The sequence below is a fragment of the Pogoniulus pusillus genome, chromosome 21 (assembly GCF_015220805.1).
Source record: "Pogoniulus pusillus isolate bPogPus1 chromosome 21, bPogPus1.pri, whole genome shotgun sequence".
In the NCBI taxonomy this organism is placed as follows: Eukaryota; Metazoa; Chordata; class Aves; order Piciformes; family Lybiidae; genus Pogoniulus; species Pogoniulus pusillus.
This window is the reverse complement of record NC_087284.1, coordinates 19,072,592-19,093,644: the sequence shown is the minus strand read 5'-3', so window position 1 is coordinate 19,093,644 and position 21,053 is coordinate 19,072,592. Positions and strand designations below refer to the sequence as shown.

General features: G+C 48.3%; 1 protein-coding gene across 4 annotated transcripts in view; it reads left to right on the top strand.

Annotated features, from left to right (window-relative positions):
- The window catches only part of F13A1 (coagulation factor XIII A chain), a 65,952-nt gene that overhangs the window by 4,148 nt on the left and 40,751 nt on the right, over nt 1-21,053 (top strand). For all 4 annotated transcript variants that reach the window (XM_064161139.1, XM_064161141.1, XM_064161140.1 and 1 more), the window contains exons 3-4: nt 5,156-5,298; nt 13,346-13,534. In XM_064161139.1, the coding sequence (XP_064017209.1) occupies nt 5,157-5,298; nt 13,346-13,534 (331 nt within the window). In that variant the 5' untranslated portion in view covers nt 5,156. The remainder of the gene's footprint in view (nt 1-5,155; nt 5,299-13,345; nt 13,535-21,053) is intronic.

The following is a 21,053-nucleotide window of genomic DNA, read 5'->3' as shown; positions in this document are numbered from 1 at the left end:
CTCAGAGAATAAAATCTTTTCCTCATGTTCAGATGGAACCTCCCGAGTTCCAATTTGTGCCTGTTGCTCTTTGTCCTGTTGCTGGGCACCACTGAGAAGAGTCTGGACCCATCCTCTTGACCCTCATCCCTTAGCTATCGATCAGCATCGAGAAGAGCCCCTCTCAGTCTGCTTTTCTCCAGACTACACAACTCCAGTTCTCTCAGTCCTTCCTCCTCAGTGAGATGCTCCAGTCCCTCAGCATCATTGTAGACCCTTTCTAGTGGTTCATTGTCCTAGAGCTGGACTCAGTAATCCAGATAATGTCCTCACTAGGGCAGAGCAGAGGGGCAGAAGAGCGTTGGCCTGCTGGACACATTCTTCTTAATGCACCCTAGGAATGGCACAAGGGTAGCATAAAAAAAGATTTAAATATATAAAACAGATTTCTAAATATTTAAATGTGTAAAATAAAGTAGTTTGGGGTTTTTTTTAAAGGAATAAAAGGAGTCACCCCATTGCAGAACTTTATGACACTCAGCTGCTGAGGAGTGCTCAATGTATCTACAGCAGCGGTAGGCAAAATCCATTTCCCATCCAGACACTGGCACACAGCACAGCAACCCATTTATGTGAGCACCTGGTTGATGAGTTTGCTTGTGACAGCTCTTGGCACGCCCTCTCCTGTGGCTGTAAAGCATGATTGACTCCTGTGTTTTGTGCGATTTGGTTTTTCCCTCCCCCCATAAAGCTGTTGTCTGGCACAGGAAGACTTGGGAACAGGACTCTGGTAACAACAGGAAACTGCATTTTTGATAACCCTTTACAGTGGAGGCTTTGCAGCTATTTAAGGGCTTTTGTGGAGGGGTTGGGAGGAAGAGCTGTCCATTAGGAAGAAACATTTTATACTGATGCTGGTGAAATGCCTGCAGAGGTTGCCTAGAAAGGTGGTAGATCCCCTATCCCTGAAAATATTCCAGGTTAGAAGGTCTTAGAATCAACCAAGTTGGAAGAGACCTCCAAGATCATCCAGTCCAACCTAGCACCCAGCCCTAGCCAGTTAGGTTGTTAGGGGTTTTGAGCAACATGCTGTAGCTGTCCCTGCTGACTATTAAAGGTCCCTTTCAACACAGACTATTCTATGATTCTATAATTTGATGATTCTATGATTCAATGACCATTCAGAGTCTCTTGCAGTGGGAAGATTTCCAGTAACTACAAAGACCTTTGGCAGAAGCCACAAGCATCTACCAGCTACATCTGAGAAACAAGTGTGAGCTCATGGTTCCCCACAGGAGTAGCTGTGCAGAAGCAGCTTCCAGAAGAGAGTGCTCTTCCACTGGCCATCCCAGGGCACCATTCATTAAACATAAGGCCCTACAGGAAAATCAGGGCTTTGTGTTTTCCATGCCCACTCCTGCATCAGCCCTGACGTCAGGGGTTTCAAACCATGAAAGTTAAATTAAGGCCAGCACAGTCTAGTAGGCAAGGGAGAGCAAATGCTATGAAGTCAAGGTAATGAGAAAATACCTGCCATCTGGAGCTGTCACAAGCATGAATTTCCATCCCTCACCACAAAATAAATAAATTACATCCTGTGGAATATTACTCTCCCCAGATGCAAGACCTCTCTCTGGCCACTATGACCCAAAACTTTGTCTTCCGCACGTGGTGGTCAGCTTCTGCTCCAAGCCCCAGTAAGATGCTCATAGGTGCAGGTAGACATCTGGCACCACTGGTTGTTTAATCACAGTGACCATGGTGAGATCTGCTCAGCTGCATCTGCCTACTCCCTTCCTCGCTGTGATGGAAAGTTTTCCTCCCAGCTCTGACAGCACAGCAGCCACTTGGGGAAGCACATGAGTTCCTCGAGAGACAGCAGCTCTTGTTTGTGTTGAAGGCCTCCAGTTGGCATGGTACCGAGGCAGGATTTATATCAGTGTTTGAAATTGCAGCTGCAAATTTGGGAACTGAAGTGCTGGGCTAGAGGTGGGGAAGAGAAAGGCGAAGAACACTTGCCAGCCGCGCCAAGTTAAAGGCAGGGTGGAAAGACAAACCAAACCCAACCCTAACCAACACATACACACACAGAGATGAAAACAAAATCCTGAACCAGCCTACTCCTCCCCCAGAAAGCTCGTGCTGCTCCTGAGTGCCAGGGCTGGTGCTCACCCTCCACGTACTTACTGAAGGGCCCATCTGTGTGTGTACAAGGCAGTTCCAGCTGCAGGTGATGACATGAGGCGGAATGGAAGGATCCAGTCCATAAACACCTCACTCTGGGGCTGGTGCTACAGGCAGGGCTTTGTGTTCTTTGATCCTGGCTGGTTTTATAGGACACCAGGGGTGATGGTAATAAGTGGGAGAGGCTTGTGCCATAGGGGAAAAGGGTCTTAGGACAAGAATTAGCAGGGGTCATTCAAAGAGCTTTATACTAGATTTGACAAGGCATGAGACTGACTGTAGTGGGGTTTGCACCAGTGGGGCAGTGTTCTAGTGTTGATGGAGACCATAAGGCCTCCCACCCCCCTAGGGTAGGATCAGCATGCCCCCTGGACCATCACCAAGCTCTCCATATCCGTGTGCTCTACAGTCCACTGAAAGGGCTGCTGTGAGGAACCAGGCAGGAGACCCTCTGCTGTGTCTGCACGGGACTACACTGAAAACCAGCCCCTGAGTTGCATTGTAGGCACCCTGAGGTAAAGACACCATTAAACACTGGCAACATGGTGAGCAGTTCTACTCCAACTCGCTAAGAAGCGAAACTTCAGTGCCCAAGCTGTTCCCTTAGCCCAAGCACTCTGAAATGCTCCTGTTGAGCAGGTTGGAGCAAGACAGGAAAGGAGAGGGAAGTAGTAAGCAGACATGCCAGCAGTGGTGGCAGATCCTCCGAGGTGGTGTGGGAAGGGCTTGGCAACCCTTTCAGCTCTGTCCTATTGCGAGAGGAGGGAGGAGGATGCACAGAGGTTACTTAAAACCCCCCAACTTTTTCTAAGCTTCTGTTTCACTTCAGAAATTCTTCAAGAGAGAAGGGAAAAAAAAAAAAAGAAGGTACCCTTGTAACTAAAAATCTTCCTTTAAGGGTTTGCTGCTGTTAAATAATTGCTACATTCTGCATTGCTGTTTGCAGGAGCTTTGGGAAGAAGTTGTCTTCTCAGCCATGAATATTTTCTGAGGAGGATGGCATAGCTTTTTTCACTGCTCCATGCTTGTGCTGAAATAGATGTGAAAGCAGTTTTGACTAGTTCAAAAAGAAGTCTCTGATCAGCTTGCAGCTGAGATTTCCCTTAAGGTTGTTAGTGGGAGAGAAATAAGTGGATAAATGCTTTTTTCCTTTTTTTTTTTTGTTTCCCTTTTTCTTCCCCCCCCCCCCCCTCCTTCCCCCCTTCCCCCCTTCTCTCCTTCTCTCCTTCTCAGAAGCAGGTTGTCTGGATGCAGGAGTCTAGCCCTTTACTGAGTGTCTCTGCATAGGGACAAAAATACAGTGATCCAGTATTCATTCACAGGCTGCTGTAGGGATGCAGTATTTGGGATGACTGAAGTATAGCTTAGAATGTGATTTTTATTAGGGGGAGGTAGTGTGTGATGCACTTTCTAGAAATACAATGTGCTATCTTGGGTTCAATAATACTGCTTTGGAGGGTGGGAGTGTGAAAAGATTTTCCAGCTCTTTTACCTGAAGCTCCCTGGTGCTCTCTCTGCTTCTAGGCAAATACTTCTGTGCTAGGCTTCCCTTTCCTCCTCCTTCTCCCTCTCCTCCTCCTTCTCCCTCTCCTCCTCCTTCTCCCTTTCCTCCTCCTTCTCCCTTTCCTCCTCCTTCTCCCTTTCCTCCTCCTTCTCCCTTTCCTCCTCCTTCTCCCTTTCCTCCTCCTTCTCCCTTTCCTCCTCCTTCTCCCTTTCCTCCTCCTTCTCCCTTTCCTCCTCCTTCTCCCTTTCCTCCTCCTTCTCCCTTTCCTCCTCCTTCTCCCTTTCCTCCTCCTTCTCCCTTTCCTCCTCCTTCTCCCTTTCCTCCTCCTTCTCCCTTTCCTCCTCCTTCTCCCTTTCCTCCTCCTTCTCCCTTTCCTCCTCCTTCTCCCTTTCCCTTATTCATGTGTTTTTGACAAACACAAAATGCCTTCCAGCCCTTAGAGAGCTTGCACTCCATCATTAGAGTGAGGTTTTCTTGCTTCCCAGTTTTTATTTGAGTCTAAAAATGCATAGCTCACTGGCACCTCACACTGGCTTTGGTTTCTCTGATCTTTCCACTGGCTTTGGTTTCTCCCATCTTTCTTGTGTGTCCCAGTCTGGAGGAATTCCGTGTGGGGGAGGTTTGGATTCTCAGGAACAGAATTAAGGCACAAACAGTGTCAAACTCCTAGGCTAGCTTTACTGCAATCACATGGCTTAGAGGAGGATAGGGATGGGGAGAGGAGAAAGTAAGAGAGGCAGGGGAGAGAAGAGAAGAGAAAGAAGAAATACCCTCGTGCAGAGAGAAGAGAGGTCACCCCAGAGTTATTTGGCATCCCAAAAGTCCATTTGAAGCGCGGGGGTGGGGAACATTCCATCTGCAGGTGGGAGCTTCTCTTCTTTTCCTTGGCTGCCTCACTGAACAGGCATGTTTTTCTAAGAATCACTCAGCATTTTCCAGGAGGGCCAGTGTCCAGTGGTGCTGGCCATGCTGGCTGTGGTAGGGGGTTTCCAGAGTCGAGCCCCCTTTGGGCAGTTTCTCCCAAGTGATTGCCGCTGTTGATAAATCAGGAGCTGCCAGACTGTGGTTGGGTCAGAACAGGCATCACCTGTCACAACAGGAAGCCTGCACCTCCTATGTGTGATAGCTGGCAGGACTCTGTTCCAGGTGTGGTGCTCCAGAATGGTGATCTTTCAGTCCATGTCAGGCAGGTAGTCCCATGGTAGCATGCCCAAGCTCACTCTGCATCCCCCATTTGGTTTCTTGTCCAGCTGTTGCATATTAGGGAGCTCTTGGGGGGTCTGAGGTCATGCAGGAGAGGATTTTCTGGACAACGAGTACAGACAGGATGCTCACTTAGCATTTCTCAGAAATAACAAGTTTTGTTGCCCTGAAATGTTGGGACATATTGTTTAGCTGAGTTTCTGACACATGTGCCATGCTTGCTCATGTTTGCTTTATCGTTTCCCTCTTCTCTTATTTCATGATATTATGACATTTTCTATGTAGGATGTCTGAAAGAGCAAGCAGCAGCCAGGAGAGGAAACCTCCTGTGAATGGGAGAAGAACATCAAGCAACTCCAATGATGAAGAAAATGAAGTGCCTGAGATGGAGGCTTTTGGATTGATACCTAGAGGATTTAATCCAAGAGGTACAGTGTACAATTCAGCCATGGGTCTATTTTCACATCTGCCATAGTTACTTCTGCCCAGGTCTGTGAATTAAACACAAACCACTCTTTTCCTTACATATTTTGATCTCAGAGAGCTTTGATTAATGCTTACCAAACCAAAAAAATTGCTCAGAACTACAGATTTTGGGTAGGGAAAGTAAGGAGTGAAGAAACTGAGTGACCTGTTTTCAGTTTGAGCTGTGGTAGTGGTTAAAAAAAGGCAAGAAAGGGTTTGAACACTTTCACAGTGCCGCTTTAGGACTGGCTGGATCGGGCATGGCTGTGGCAGCACAGAGGTGAAGCCACCACTCTTGATGGCCTTTCTGATTTGTTTGGCCTTAAACTGATCTCATTGCTGTCTACAGCTACCTGAAGGGAGGTTGTAGCCAGTTTTTCTATTCTCCCAGGCAACCAGCAATCGAACAAGGGGACACAGTCTCAAGTTGTGCTGGGGGAGGTCTGGAGGAAGTTCTTGCCAGTGAGAGTGATTGGCATTGGAATGGGCTGCCCAGGGAGGTGGTGGAGTTACCATCCCTGGAGGTGTTCAAGAAAAGCCTGGATGAGGCACTTAGTGCTATGGTCTAGTTGACTGGCTAGGGCTGGGGGATAGGTTGGACTGGATGATCTTGGAGGTCTCTTCCAACCTGGTTGATTCTATGATTATATGACTGTGAAACTACTGCAAAACACTGCTGGCAGGAAAAAAGCTTCTGCTTGATGTTCACCTCACTCATAGAAAGAAATGCAAACCTAAAAGTAATTGCCATATTTTTAAGTATTGCCTCAGAAGTGTATTGAATCTATTGACTGGGGAGACAGGAAAATATTGGGGCAGGAGACGGGAAGATCAGACCAAATCCTTAGTGTTATTCCTTAGATGTGGGCACATCAGATCAAACCCTTTGGAGTGAACCTGGGGGAAAAGCAAAGAAGGAAGATTTGGTTTAAAAGGAATCAGGATTGGCTCTGGAATGAGTCACCAAGCAAATTACATTGGGGGTTTTTTTACTGATTTGAAATGAACAGCAGAACTCATTGAATGTGGCAACTCCAGGGAGCCAGGTGTAATAATATTTCATGCTCATAGGTGACTTTTCATCCAGAGTTGAAATGGTGATTAATTGATGTGGACAATCATTAATTACCTTGTTTTATATTCTGGGAAAATAGGCAGAGGGATTTTAGGTGGCAAGTTCAATTTTTTATTGCAGAGCTTCATTAGTATAATCCTCATCAGGTGCTTTAACCTCATGTCCCTCTCTTTTTAAACACATATTTCTCTTAACAACATTTCTGTTTCAAAATGCCTGAGCAAACCAACTGACACATTAAGACTGTGGAAACATTGCTTCAACCTTTTCAAACAACCTTTTAGCTCTGGGGCAAGTATGTGTGTTTAAATTGTCAAGTGCTAATGCAGTACAGGTCCTGACTCGATACCGTTTCCAACGCTCAGAGAAGCTGGGGATATGTGAGAGTGTGGGAAACTTTAGAAGGAATTCAGCCTGTAGCTAAAACCCACCAGTAGCAGGAGAAAGATTCCTGCTGCTTTTTGATGTGCTTCACATCGGGCTGTGAATGAAGCACTGTGCTGGTGGGTGGGAGGTTCTTGAGTTTGCAGAAATGCAAGGGAAACACAGGTCGAGCAAGGTGAGGCAGGAACCCAACATATCATTAAAGTGATGCTGTTGGTGAGAAAAACTGCTCTTGGCCAAAAGCAAGTGACTGGGCAGTGAGTGGCTGGAGAGCAGTCCTGAGGAGAGGGACTTGGGGGTGCTGGTGGGCGAGAGGCTCAACATGAGCCAGCAGTGTGCACTTGCAGCCCGGACGGCCAACGATATCCTGGGCTGCATCAGGAGAAGCGTGGCCAGCAGGTCAAGGAGGTGATTCTCTCCCTCTACTCCACCTGGAGTACTGCATCTAGTTCTGGAGCCCCCATTACAAGAAGGATGTGGACGTGCTGGAGCGTGTCCAGAGAAGGGCCATGGAGATGCTCAGAGGGCTGCAGCAGCTCTGCTGTGAGGACAGACTGGAAGAGTTGGGGCTGTGCAGTCTGGAGAAGAGGAGGCTCCCAGGTGACCTTATTGCGGCCTTTCAGTATCTGAAGGGGGGCTGCAAAAAAAAGCTTAGGCTCTCAGGGAGTGCCAGCACTGGGGGGAATGGAGCAAAGCTGGAGATGGGGAGGTTCAGGTCGGACGTGAGGAGGAAGTTGTTCAGCATGAGAGTGATGAGAGCCTGGAATGGGTTGCCCAGGGAGGTGGTTGAGGCCACATCCCTAGAGGTGTTTAAGGCCAGGCTGGATGAGGCTGTGGCCAGCCTGGTCTAGGCTAGGGTGTCCCTGCCCATGGCAGGGGGATTTGAATTAGATGATCCTTGTGGTCCCTTCCTACTCTGACTGATTCTATGATTGTAAGAGTTTGGGTGGCCACTGGATAAACTTGGCTATGGGGCTGGTATGGGTAAGGGATAAATGTGTGAGTGACGGAATGGCAGAATCACAGACTGGCAGGGATTGGAAGTCACCTCTGGAGATCACCTAGTCCAACCCCACTGCTCAAGCAGGCTCATAGAGAGCAGGAAGCCCAGGATCACACACAAAGGAGTTTGGAATCTCTCCAGAGAAGGAGACTTCATATTCTCTCTGAGCAGCCCAGTTCAGTGCTCTGTCACCCTCATAGCAAAACAGCAAAGCTCATTTTGTACAGCTCCAACAGCTCTGCTGTTCAGTTCAGCTCTGCAGTGCTTGTAGTGATAACATGCAAAGGATGAACTGAAGGGAGGGAACTGCAGCAGCATGCTTTTTTCAGAGCACATCAGCTATGATCTAAACCTGGGGTACCAGCTGATGTAAGAGTAGTCCCTGGACGCGTAATTCTTCCCTGTGAGGGTGCCAGAGCACTGGACCAGGCTGCACAGAGAGATTGTGGAGTAACCTTCTCTGGAGGAATTGGAACCTGCCTGGACATTGGGATCCTGGGCACCTCTGGATGACCCTGGTTTATCAGCAGGGTCAAACTAAATGATCTGCAGAAGTTTCTTCCAACCTGCCAGTCTGTGATTCTGTACAATCCTGAGATAAGAAGTCATCCGTTAAAGATTTATAGCCCAGTGAAGCTCAGGCTGTGATGTATGTTCAGGGATGTGCACTCACAGACTTGTGCTTGGGGGATGAAATAAGTGTCTGCAGGCAGAACAAGACTGACAGAGTATGACAGGGCACATCCTTGCTGAGAACTGCTTCTGTCACCTCCTTCCCCTGCACACCTCTCAACTCTGAGGTTGTCCAAATGTTTGTAGTGGTTCCCACGTTTTCTTGCCATAATACACCAAAAATAGCATGCAAATTATTTTATCCCTGTTTGCTAGCCTTTGGGTTAGGTTTGGACACCTGCTATAAACATCTACATTTTGGTGTCAGGTGAAAATCACAGCTGACACAGAGCCTCGCAGTGAGTGGAGGTGAGGACACAGGCTGGCCAAAGGGACAGTGGGTGGCACTTTTAGGGTGACCTGTACCCTTCTTTCAGCTTCAGTGGCTGCAGGAACTGGCCAGCAAGTGACTGTACCAAGAGGTTATACATCAGGCTCCCAACACATAGATGCTTAGATTTAACTGAATCTTGCTCTCGATCTGTGCAGTGTAGGTGCTTACAGCTGGGAGACTCGCCCTCCTTTCTCTTGACAGCCAACAGAGGGAAACAGGCATTTTTAGAGTGTGATTCATTTGACCTATTTTAGATACTACTCCAGGATGAAGTAAAACCCAGTGCTCGACTAGCTCTCTGCTGACACCCGCTCCTAGCCCGCTGAATCACAGCCGAAGCCAGCGATGGAGACTGACAGGGAAAACTGCTGTCTCCGCAGCCTGGTCAGTGCGCTGCCAGCTGCTTGTGGGAGATGCTGAACGCGGAGGACATGCATGCCCCAAGCGCTTTTTTATCAAAAAGCTTGCTTCTCCATGACCATGCCTGTGCCGTGTCCTCCCCCCGCATCTCTTCCCAGCCAGCTCATCCTGCTGCAGCATGTTACGAGTGGGCTGGGCTGCTCAGTGGGAGGACACAGCCCTGCGGTCCCACCGTCTGCAAGCTCCTCACGCACTCTCCTTTGCATGTTGGGCGACTTGCCAGGGAATCGTGCGTCCCCTGTGAGCAGAACGACGGGCAGCACCTCCTCTGGAAACTCAGGCTGTCTGATTTGCAGCCCAGAGCCCTTTCCCTCTGGTCCAAGAGAGATGTTTGAAGGCTGGGTTTGCTAGTCAAAAAAACAGCCCAGGCTTGTGCTCATTTATTACCACACGATCCTTAGAAGAAAGCATCAGACTGCTGCTTTTCTTTCTCCTGCAGCAAGCCTGTTTGCACCAAACAACAGCCCAGGTTATGGGCTGGCCATGAAATAGATCTGGTTTCAATGGAGGCTTTGATGGCCACCTGTCCCTCGTAAAGACATGAGCAGTACCCTGAGAATGGCCTGCAGCTTTCCTTTTGATTGCACACCGGTGATGGTGTTAGCACATCCAATTACCTTGCTCATGGTTTAGCCTCTGTCGTTACCATTACTGTAAATAACAGAGCCTTGGTGACAGGTTTGCTTCACCTGGCAAACCCAACACACATTTTAATGCTCAGAGTGAAAACAGAATGTGTTTTCTGCAGATGTGTATGGCTGTGTTCTGACAGGAGCCATGTAAAGGGGTCCCTCAATTCAAGACAGGTGTTGAGGTGCTGGAAGGTGTCCAGAGAAGGGCAGCAAAGCTGGTGAGGGGCCTGGAACACAAACTCCATGAGGAGAGGCTGAGGGAGCTGGGGGTGTGCAGCCTGCAGAAGAGGAGCCTCAGGGGGGACCTCATTGCTGTCTACAACTACCTGATGGGAGGTTGTAGCCAGGTGGGGTTGGTCTCTTCTGCCAGGCAAGCAGCAGTAGAACAAGGGGGCACAGTCTCAAGTTGTGCCGGGGGAGGTCTAGGCTGGATGTTAGGAGGAAGTTGTTGCCAGAGAGAGTGATTGGCATTGGAATGGGCTGCCCAGGGAGGTGCATATTTGGCACCCAATGTGTGGCCCAAGCTGAGTGCTGAGTCGAAATAAAGAGAGAATTCAGGTCTGCTGGAATAAATCCAACCTATATCTGCTTTACTCTGCTTCCCTTCCCATTAAGACATTTACTTTTTTCACTGTTCTGATGGCATTGCCTTTTCTGGTTATGCTCCACAAGGTCTTATGCATTTTATGCACTTGTATTCCCCATGTTATCCTCTGTGATGCTGTTTGTCACCTTGGCGAAATGCCTTCAGGCCATGGTGGTACCGTGCTGTTTAATGGCATGTCTGGTACGTTATGATTGGATTATTTCACTGGCTGTTCAGTTAAAGTGATTTCCATATCTGGTGTCATCACTCATCAGTAATCTCACCCAGCTGAAGAATGGAAGAGACGAGAGCACTTATCCACCTTTTGAGGGTTTCGAATACCCTTGGGACACCAACACCAGACTGCTTCTGTTGAGATGTCTCTTAAATGTGTGCCTGATCTTGACTATAGTAATATAAATCTTTCCCAAGAATACCATTTGGAAACCTGCCCTTAGGCTGGAAAATGATGAGCAACAGAGTAGGTGGGATAGTATGGGCAAGTGCCTAGGATGGTCATCACCTCTGGTCTTTGGAATTTCACCCCTGAACAAGTGCAAAATCCTGACGAGACAGTAAATTGCCTGGAAAAAAGGATGTTGGCAGCCTGGAAATTCCTGAGAGACAGAAATCACTGCAATATGTTGGGACCTGGCCCATGCCTGTCAAGCTCTTCTCAGTGATGCTCAGCAAACAGAAGAAGAGGAGGTTTCTGGGCAGCTGCACCAGAGACCCAGCCTGTGACAGTGTCAGTCACCCCACTTCAGAAAAAGAAGTACACAAGGAAAACAGCTCACCCTGCAAAGGATAAACCAGAGTCACGAGGGAAATAAGAGCCAGGGTAATCACTTGATCTTCATCACTGGCTGAGCTGTAGGACATACAAAAGGACTTCAACTGCCATCCAGGTGATCCCATTATCACCTGGCTGCTCCAATCCTGGGACAGTGGAGCCAGTAGTTTGGAATGTCCTCAGGGTGACCTTACCACGAGGGCTTGCTGTATATTTGCCAATTCCACTTTCTTTTGTGAGTGGCCCTATTTGTTTTGCAGACTTGTCATCTACCTCTAGTACCTGTATCATGGCATCTTCCTAGCCAACTCAGAATTTGCTCTCCTGACTCTTTTTTGTATCCTTGCCATACTTGCCTTATCTCCTTTCGGGGCTCTTTAGAACTCTGAATATCATCCTCATCATCTGTGTCTTCTTCCCCTTGGTTTGGAACTAAAATTTCCTAAGGACATTCCTAAACTCCTCAGAACCTTCATAATTTTTAACAAATCCCTTCCAATAGCATTTCCCCTGGTCCTCATCACTATATTCTGGCTTCGATACCTTAGCAATGCCTCTAAGATTAACTTTCTCATCCTCCTCAGTCTCATCTGGTTTTCCAAAGGTATCTTGCTCAGATGTACCTTCTCTTGCATCCTCTCCGTGCTTAGAATCACTCTCTCCGTTTTACCTTTAGCCTTTCACAGGAAAACTGTGGGTTTAGAAGCACCCTTTAGGGGATCGCGGTCATCTAACACTGGTTTGTCTGTTTTCTGCTTTGCCTTTCGGGTTGGAGGAAGAGGAGCAGTTGCAGCAGTAGCGGGGGCTGGGGCAGCATCAGCCTTAGCCAGAGAGGCAGAAGCAGATGCTGTTTCGCAGTCTGCACCCTTAGCGAGAGCAGACGAGCCCTGGCCGGACCTTGTCAAGGTTGGATTCGTTCTCGTTCCAGCTGCTGCGGGTGGAAATGCCTTTGCCTCGCTCACAATGGCCGCAGCATCTGGATACAGCTGCGCCTTCTCAATGGCAGACACAGGCGGAGTGGTGGCCGGGAATGCCTTTATCTCGGTAGCCTGGCTAATGGAGCCGGGCTGCCTCCCCGCTCTGCTCGCCTTCCGAGGAGAATTCACCGCTGGCAGCCTGCGACTGGGCGGCCAGAGGCGTTCTGCAGCCAGCGCCTGGACAGCCTGCGGCTGGGCGGCCAGAGGCGTTCTGCAGCCAGCGCCTGGACAGCCTGCGGCTGGGCGGCCAGAGGCGTTCTGCAGCCAGCGCCTGGACAGCCTGCGGCTGGGCGGCCAGAGGCGTTCTGCAGCCAGCGCCTGGACAGCCTGCGGCTGGGCGGCCAGAGGCGTTCTGCAGCCAGCGCCGCCGCAGCCTGCTGCCCCTCCGCCCGGCCGGCTCTGAGCCGCGCTGCCTGCCCCAGCGTCCTCTTGCCTCTGGACCGCCTCGGGCGAAGAGAAGAGGAATGAGCTCACTGCGCGATTTCTCCAGCTGCAAAGCTACAGCCGGCCTATCATCGCAGTCGCAAAGGCCAGATTTAAACATGAGGCATGCAGTGTTTCTACCTTTTAGAGTCAGATCTTCCAGCTGTGCTACTCCCAGGGAGAGCCAAACTGCTGTCTGCAACTACCTGAGGGGAGGTTGTGGCCAGGAGGAGGTTGCTCTCTTCTCTCAGGTGGCCAGCACCAGAACGAGAGGACACAGCCTCAGGCTGTGTCAGGGGAGATTTAGGCTGGAGGTGAGGAGAAAGTTCTTCACTGAGAGAGTCATTGGACACTGGAATGGGCTGCCCGGGGAGGTGGTGGAGTCGCCGTCTCTGGGGCAGTTCAAGGCAGGATTGGACGTGGCACTTGGTGCCATGGTCTAGCCTTGAGCTCTGTGGTAAAGGGTTGGACTTGATGATCTGTGAGGTCTCTTCCAACCCTGATGATACTGTGATACTGTGTGATACTGTGACTCCCTGTTCAGTTAGGAGGATGCAAGCCCCAGACATCCAGCATGCTCCTTTGGATGGTCTTCCTCAATGAGGCAACAATGGGCAAGTGCATGACATGGTCTCTAATGATGTTAATATCTGTATTGACCTTCCACTACACTGATCCCCTCCCTCTCTGTTCATCTGCACGTCTTTGCAGACTACCTGCAGGTTGTGGACATTCAGATGTTCAAGGAGCCCCACGAGGTCAATAAGGAGCAGCATCACACCGACAAGTTCTACAACCCCAAGCTGATCGTGCGTCGGGGACAGCCTTTCCAAATCCAGATCGATTTCAACCGGCCCTACAAGCCAGAGACAGACCAGTTCTGGCTGGAGTATTTGATAGGTAAGTGCTTGGCAGAGACTGCTGTGTCAGCAAAGAATAGCCAAAGAGTCTTCCAAACAGGAACACAGTGGTATGCAATGGCTGGATCTTTTCCTGTCACAATCAACGAGCCATAAAAACAAACTTAACCAGAGGTAAGGAACCACTTTTCTAAGCAAGGGCTGAATCCTTGTTCCAGGAAGTCAGCAGATTTGTTTGTGAGAGACAGGAGTATTTGGAGCTTTCTGTTTAGCAAGAAGTCTTACTTTATTGAACTTTCCAAATTAACTGTGGTGAAGAACCTCTGGAGAGTACTGCGTTCAGCTCTGCCCCCCCACAAGTGAGAAGGACATAGGTCTGCTGGAGTGGGTCTAGAGAAGGTCACAGAAATAACCCAAGTGCTGAAACCCCTCTGCTGCATGGACAGGCTGTAGGAGTTGGTGTTGTTCATGCTGGAAAAGAGAATGTTCTGGGGAGACCTTGTTGTGGCCTTTCAGTAATTAAAAGGGCCTATTGGAAAGAAGGGGACAGACTTTTTAGCAAAGCCTGTTGTCACAGGACAAGGGGTGATAGTTTTCAAGTAAAAGAAGGGAGATTTAGACTAGATGTGAGGAAGATCATAGAATCAACCAGGTTGGAAGAGACCTCCAAGATCAGCCAGTCCAACCTAGCACCCAGCCCTATCCAGTCAACCAGACCATGGCACTAAGTGCCTCATCCAGGCTTTTCTTGAACACCTCCAGGGACGGTGACTCCACCACCTCCCTGGGCAGCCCATTCCAATGCCAATCACTCTCTCTGACAACAACTTCCTCCTAGTATCCAGCCTAGACCTCCCCTGGCACAACTTGAGACTGTGTCCCCTTGTTCTGTTGCTGGTTGCCTGGGAGAAGAGACCAACCCCCACCTGGCTACAGCCTCCCTTCAGGTAGTTGTGGATTTAGTTATGGGCTTAGGCAGCAAAATGTCAGGTACACTAAGGGGAGAAAATTGTACAGGTGGAAAGAACAGGAGATCTTGCAACTTCTCAACCTAGTAACAAAGGGAAAGTTTCAGAGATTATAGACTTGCTCCAGGCCACATTATAGCCTTCTTGATTCACTGCAAGAAGAGCAAGAAAGTGATATTCCTCTCAGTGAGAGATCTTCAACAGAGACATAGATCATGATGTACCTGTTGGGTTATTGATGGTACAGGAAGGACATGACCACACTAGAGAAGAGGGAAAGGAAGCAACAGAGTGGGGCTTCCTGCTGTGTTCAAAGATAGTCCTCCTGAGCACAAAGAATCATAGAGACCTTTCCAATCATTGAGCTCAACCATTACACCAGCGCTGCCAGGGCACCACTAAGCCATGTCCCTCAGCACCACATCTAAACGGCTTTACAATCCCTGCAGAGATGCTGACTCCACCATTGCCCTGGGCAGCCTGTTTCAGGGCTTGACAACCCTTTGGTGGAGGAAATTATTCCTAGCATTCAACCTAAACCTCCCCTGGCACCACAGCTCTGGGAAAGTCCTACCTTTCCCTAGACCAATAAGGGATTTTCCATGCTAAGATGTCTATTTTCACCTTATAAACTCTTCTAAGTAGGTTTGAATTGATGTTTTAATTTGCTTTCCTGAGAGACACAGTGCTGAAATTTGTAACATTGATTTCCCCCTCCCCAGCCCTGTTGAATTATGATGATTTGGCCATTTATTAGATTTGCTGCTTTTTAACACTAGATGGGTGTTTATCCCTTAAACATATCTGCAGAGAAAAGGGTTTTGTATGGGTGGATTTTTTTTCTTTCCATGGGTCACTTCTTTCTAATTTAAATTAGGTTTAGGAGGCATGTTATGACAGTCCAGTGAATGATTGGCTGCACAGCCACCAGTGCCTTTAAAACTTGAATATGCATAAATATCATTAGTTCTTTGGGGATTTAATTAAATTCAAGACTGTTCCCTCAATCTTTATATGTTTAAAACAAACAGCTGTAGTAAGAAGAACTGGAAAATGGAACATTTGTTTTTTTATTGCCTCCTGTGCAGTGTGCATTTGTTTTAATCAGATATTCTGTATTAGGAGAAGAAAATGAACTCCTTTTTTGATGTTGCACAATCCACATATTGACTTTCATAGGATTCACAGGATGTTAGGGGTTGGAAGGGACCCAAAGAGATCATCCAGTCCAACCCCCCTGCCAGAGCAGGACAATGCTATCTAACACAGATCACAGAGGAACACATCCAGACAGACCTTCAAAGTCTCCAGAGAAGGAGACCACACAACCTCTCTGGGGAGCCTGTTCCAGTGCTCTGGGACTCTTACAGGAAAGAAGTTCCCCCTTTGTGTTGAGGCAGAACCTCTTGTGCTGCCATTTACACCCATTGCTCCTTGTCCTATTGCAGGGAGCAGTGAGCAGAGCCTGTCCCCCTGCTCCTGGCAGCCTTCAGCTACTTATAAACATTTATCAACTCCCCTCTCAGTCTTCTCTTCTCCAGACTAAGCAGCCCCAGGTCCCCCAGCCTCTCCTCATAAGCCATGCCCTCCTGTCCCCTAAACATCCTTATAGCTCTCTGCTGGACCCTGTCCGGCAGAGCCCTGTCCCTCTTAAAGTGAGGAGCCCAAAAGTGAACACAGTATTCAAGATGAGGTCTCACAGGGCAGAGTAGAGTGGAAGGAGAACCTCCCTTGTTCTGCTGGACACACTCCTCCTAATACACCCCAGGATCCCATTGGCCTTCTTGGCCGCAAGGGCACATTGCTGTGCCATGGTTAACTTGTTACCCACCAGGACCCCCAGCTCCCTCTCCACAGGGCTGCTTTCCAGCAGACCAGGCTACTTTTCCCATTGCTCTTTCTTAATACATCCGTCCATGTTTTGTACCTTGACTCCCTGGGTACCAAACCATGTCTCTCAGCACTATGTACCTACATCTTTTACAAACTTCCAGGGATGGGGATCCAGCCACCTCCCTGGGCATCCTGTTCCAGTGTTTCAGAACCTTTTCACTGCAGAAGTTTCTTCTAATGTCCTAAACCTTCCCTGGTGCAACTTGAGGCCATTTCTTCTCATATAGAATCATAGAATGTCAGGAGCTGGAAGTGACCTCAAAAGATCACCCAGTCCAGCCCTCCTGCCAGAGCAGGATCACCTATAGTTGATTGGATAGGGCTGGGTGATGGGTTGGACTGGATGATCTTGGAGGTCTCTTTCAGTCTGGTTGATTCTTTGATTCTGTACCAGACCACACAGGAATGCATCCTTCTAGGGCTGGCACTGAAGTAGATCATTTACCCTTTGTATGAAAAAATGGATCTAAGTAAAACTACCTAACAGGAAAATTGTTAACCTCACGGTGTATAGCTCTGTCTCAGAGGGAGACAGATTCCTCAAGTCCTTAAAAAGCAACTTTCTAAGGAGAGTTCCTAAAAAGACTATTGAGAAACAGCTTTCACCTCCCTCTCTTCTGAGGTAGCCAGGTTCCTCCAGAGAGGAAATGTCCCGTGAAGCTCATGATGTCTCTGATTTCTCTGCTACAAAACAATCTGATGTCATGCAACAAGTTTGTCTTTCACAGACAAATTGGCTGTGAAATGTCCTCGTGTGAGGGCCAGAGCTTCCTACACCCAAAACACACATGAGCATCAGGGAGTGAGGCAACCACAAAGAGCTGGCTGTGGAGTGTGGTTCAGGCTGCCAACTCCTGGAGCAAATCAGAGCAGGAGAGATCCTGAGCCAGCTGATGCTGCTGTCAGAAGCACCCTCCTGTCAGCACAGACTTTATCTTGTCTACATGGCTCCTGATCTTGACATGCACCCAAACATCCTCCTGCTTCTGTGTGGGTTGGGTTAGCAGCAGAGCCCCCGCAGAGTGTGCAGGCCTTTGATAATGATCCTTTAGATAACACTGAATCCTCTTTCTTAGAGACTAACCCAGAGAATCAAGTCATCATGGCATGTTATCCCTTCTGGGGAAGGGCTGACATTAGAGATATCCCAGCTGGGAGCCAAAGTCAGCCCTGCCTCTCCAATGCAGCCAGAAACATGTGCTTAGGCTGTAGACAGGGTTATTTTTCCAACATGTAGCACCAAAGTTACTCAATTTTGCAGCACTCAGGAGAAAAGATATGTGAAGATGAGGTTACTGTGGCTTGTGCTGTCAGGTGTCTAGACCTGTGATTCTAATTCAGCTCCACAAACTCCTGTCAGACGGAACCATTCCCTTGCTCTTCCATTTGCATTTCAGGTTTTTGTGTTAGAAAGTTAGAGAACTTGGCCTCTCTTAAAAAAAAAAACAAAGACCAAAGCACAACACATTGGAATCTTTGTTTGGAACGGAGAATGGAGTTTTGTGTGTTAGGGCTTCAGAAAAGTGGAAAGAGCAGAGGCTTGGTACGGCACCAGATTTGCTACCATGTGACAGTGATGGGGTCTCCATCAGGATTCTTTTAAGGGCTTCATCTTTAAGATCTTATCTGGTTCCTATAGGCAGACACTGAGGCACTGGCCCAGGTTGCCCAGAATCATAGAATCAACCAGGCTGGAAGAGACCTCCAAGATCAGCCAGTCCAACCTAGCACCCAGCTCTATCCAGTCAACTAGACCATGGCACCAAGTGCCTCAGCCACTCTTTGCTTCAACACCTCCAGGGACGGTGCCTCCACCACCTCCCTGGGCAGCCCATTCCAATGCCAATCACTCTGTCTGACAACAACTTCCTCCTAGCATCCAGCCTACACCTCCCCTGGAACAACCTGAGACTGTGTCCCCTTGTTCTGTTGCTGGTTGCCTGGCAGAAGAGACCAACCCCCACCTGGCTACAGCCTCCCTTCAGGTAGTTGTAGACAGCAATGAGGTCTGCCCTGAGCCTCCTCTTCTCCAGGCTGCACACCCCCAGCTCTCTCAGCCTCTCCTCATAGGGTTTGTGTTCCAGGCCTCTCACCAGCTTTGTCACCCTTCTCTGGACATGTTCCAGCACCTCAACATCTCTCTTGAATTGAAGGGCCCAGATCTGGACACAGCACTCAAGGTGTGGCCTGAGCAGTGCTGAGGTGCTAGATGTTCCATCCCTGGAAACTTTGCAAGTCTGGTTGGACAGGGATCTGGGTTACCTGCTCCAGTTGATGATGTTCCTGCTTACTGCAGAGAGGTTGGACTAGATGACCTTTAAAGTCCCTTTCCAACTCAACCCCTTCTGTGATTCACTGAGAGGCTGTGATTCTGCAGCCTCCTCACGTGTGTGTGGGGGGCACACAGGCATCATGTTGCAAAGTCCCTGTGAAACCACAGCTCCTCCTCTCTCCGATAGGCTCCTACACTGACAAGAAGCTTTCAGTGAAGATAACAGCATATTAATCATATTAAAATAGCTCCTTCTGCCCTCTCCCACCTTTCTGAAGGAGGTAGGGGAGGTATTTTTTAAAGTAGAACTTGGTTATGATTTCCAGGGCTGTCAGTTTGATTCCTTGGCTTGCTCTGCTGCTTTTTTTGCATGGATGGCTTTTTTAAAGCCACAGTTAAGTCAACACTAAAAGCAAAGTATTAACTGTAGAGGCAAGCTGGGTCATATCCAATTGCACTACAAAGAGCAAGAGTAAGTTTGTCTCTCAGATTGCTCTTGTTAGCAGGTAGAAGGTTCTCATCTCTGTTACCTCTATGGGCTTTCTCTCTAGACTGACTTTCTTTGATGGCCTACATTTGAAGTGTTCAGTCCTTAATCTGCTGGTGTTTTCTATTGATTTTGCTCTTTTACTCTAGTTCTTTTTCCCTTCCTCCTAGGTCTTTCCCTTCTGCTGCATTCCTCACTGACCTGAATGGGTCTCTCGGTCTAGTTGACTGGATAGGGCTGGGGGATAGGTTGGACTGGATGATCTTGGAGGTCTCTTCCAACTTGGTTGATTCTATGGTTCTATCATGCTATACTGTTGCATTCATTACTGATCTGAATGGGTTCCTTGGATTTTCTGTTGTGTTCCTCACTGATTTGATTTGATTTGATTTGATTTCTTGAATCTTCTGTTGTGTGTCTCACTGGTCTGAATGGATTTCAGGGATTACAGCATCCCTAGCCAACAGAGAAAAGTGGACTATTGATGTGCACTGAACATCTATGAAATGGACATTGAGAAGATGAAACACAACAGCCCCAGATTTCTTAGAGACTGATGCTTTGGTGGCTCACAAGCTTCAGCTTCAAAGCTGGAGTCATACTTTCCCAGAATGTAGCAATGTCCAGATCTGGGATTACCTCAGTATCAGCTGCACAAAAATAAGCAAGCAGGAGAATCGACACCCATGTGAGTCTAACTCTGAAATTCTGAAGCAGTTGGAATGAGAAGTACAGGAGTCTGTCTTTCTGTCTGCCACTGTTGCTTTCAATTACCATGTTTTTGAATGAGGGAGTCTGACTTCCAGCCCAAAGTGTGCAGCAAATAGATTTGAGAATGAGATGAGGAATTCAGTCTTTATGTGCATGTCTTTTCTGTCTGTGCTGCTGGTTGGCCTTCAGATATCGTCTGGCTCTACGTCAGGCTGAAAGGGTAGATCCTCACACAGATTCACATCCTGGCAGTGTACATGTTTACATGTACTCTATCTGTCTAGATGCTTTTTATAGTTGGCAGGGTGAAATAGGCTTCTCTGGGACTAATTTGTCTTACTATGAGTAGACTATCATGTGTGGTACTTTGGAGCTGTATCACACTTTGGGACTCATTGCTTGCAGAGAACATTTTGCTCTCCAGCCTGTAAGGGCTCATCAGATTTGATAGAACTAGATAATGGTTGGACTTGATGATCTTAAAGGTCTTTTCCATCCAAAATTGTTCTATGATTCTATCTATAGTCTGGGTGTCCAGAGCTGGCTCCTACTCTGCGCGTGAGGAATCGATGCTGCACGACTGAGCGATGAGTATCTGCTGGTGGACTGATTTGTGTTTCTGCCCTCTGTGTGGACTTGTGTGAGAGAGTGCTAGGACTGTGTTTGTCAGCACAGTAGTGAGGTGACAAGAATGAGGTTCTGCTTTGTTGAAGAGCCTCAGAGCTGATGTCTGTGCCCCAGGGTGCACTTGCATGCCAGCAACAAGAGTGCTGGGTACATCTGAATGTTCACTAGGGAAAGGGGCAAGCTGGGCTGCAGCTTGCTGCTTGCTGCAGTGCAGTGATGAGAAAGGAATTCCTGGGACAACCTCTGTTCATGCTGTCAGGGCTACACTCCTGGCAGTGCCCAAAGATTGCTGGGGCAGGATGGGTGGGAGTGTCTCCACCAGATGCTTCCTGGGAGGTGTGGCATTTCTTTGTGTGACTGTACTGTCAAGTAGCCAAGCACTGCACGAAGCAATGAGGGAGGTATTGTGGGGTTATTGTGAGGGTTGATCGCTTCTCCCAAGGAACAAGTGATAGGAGGAAACAGCCTCAAGTTGTGCCAGGGGAGATTTAAATTGGATATTAGGAAAAATTTCTTCCACTAAAGGGTTACTAAGCTCTGGAACAGGCTTGTGTTGGAGTCTTCATCCCTAGAGGGAATGAAAAGTCATGTAGATGTGGTG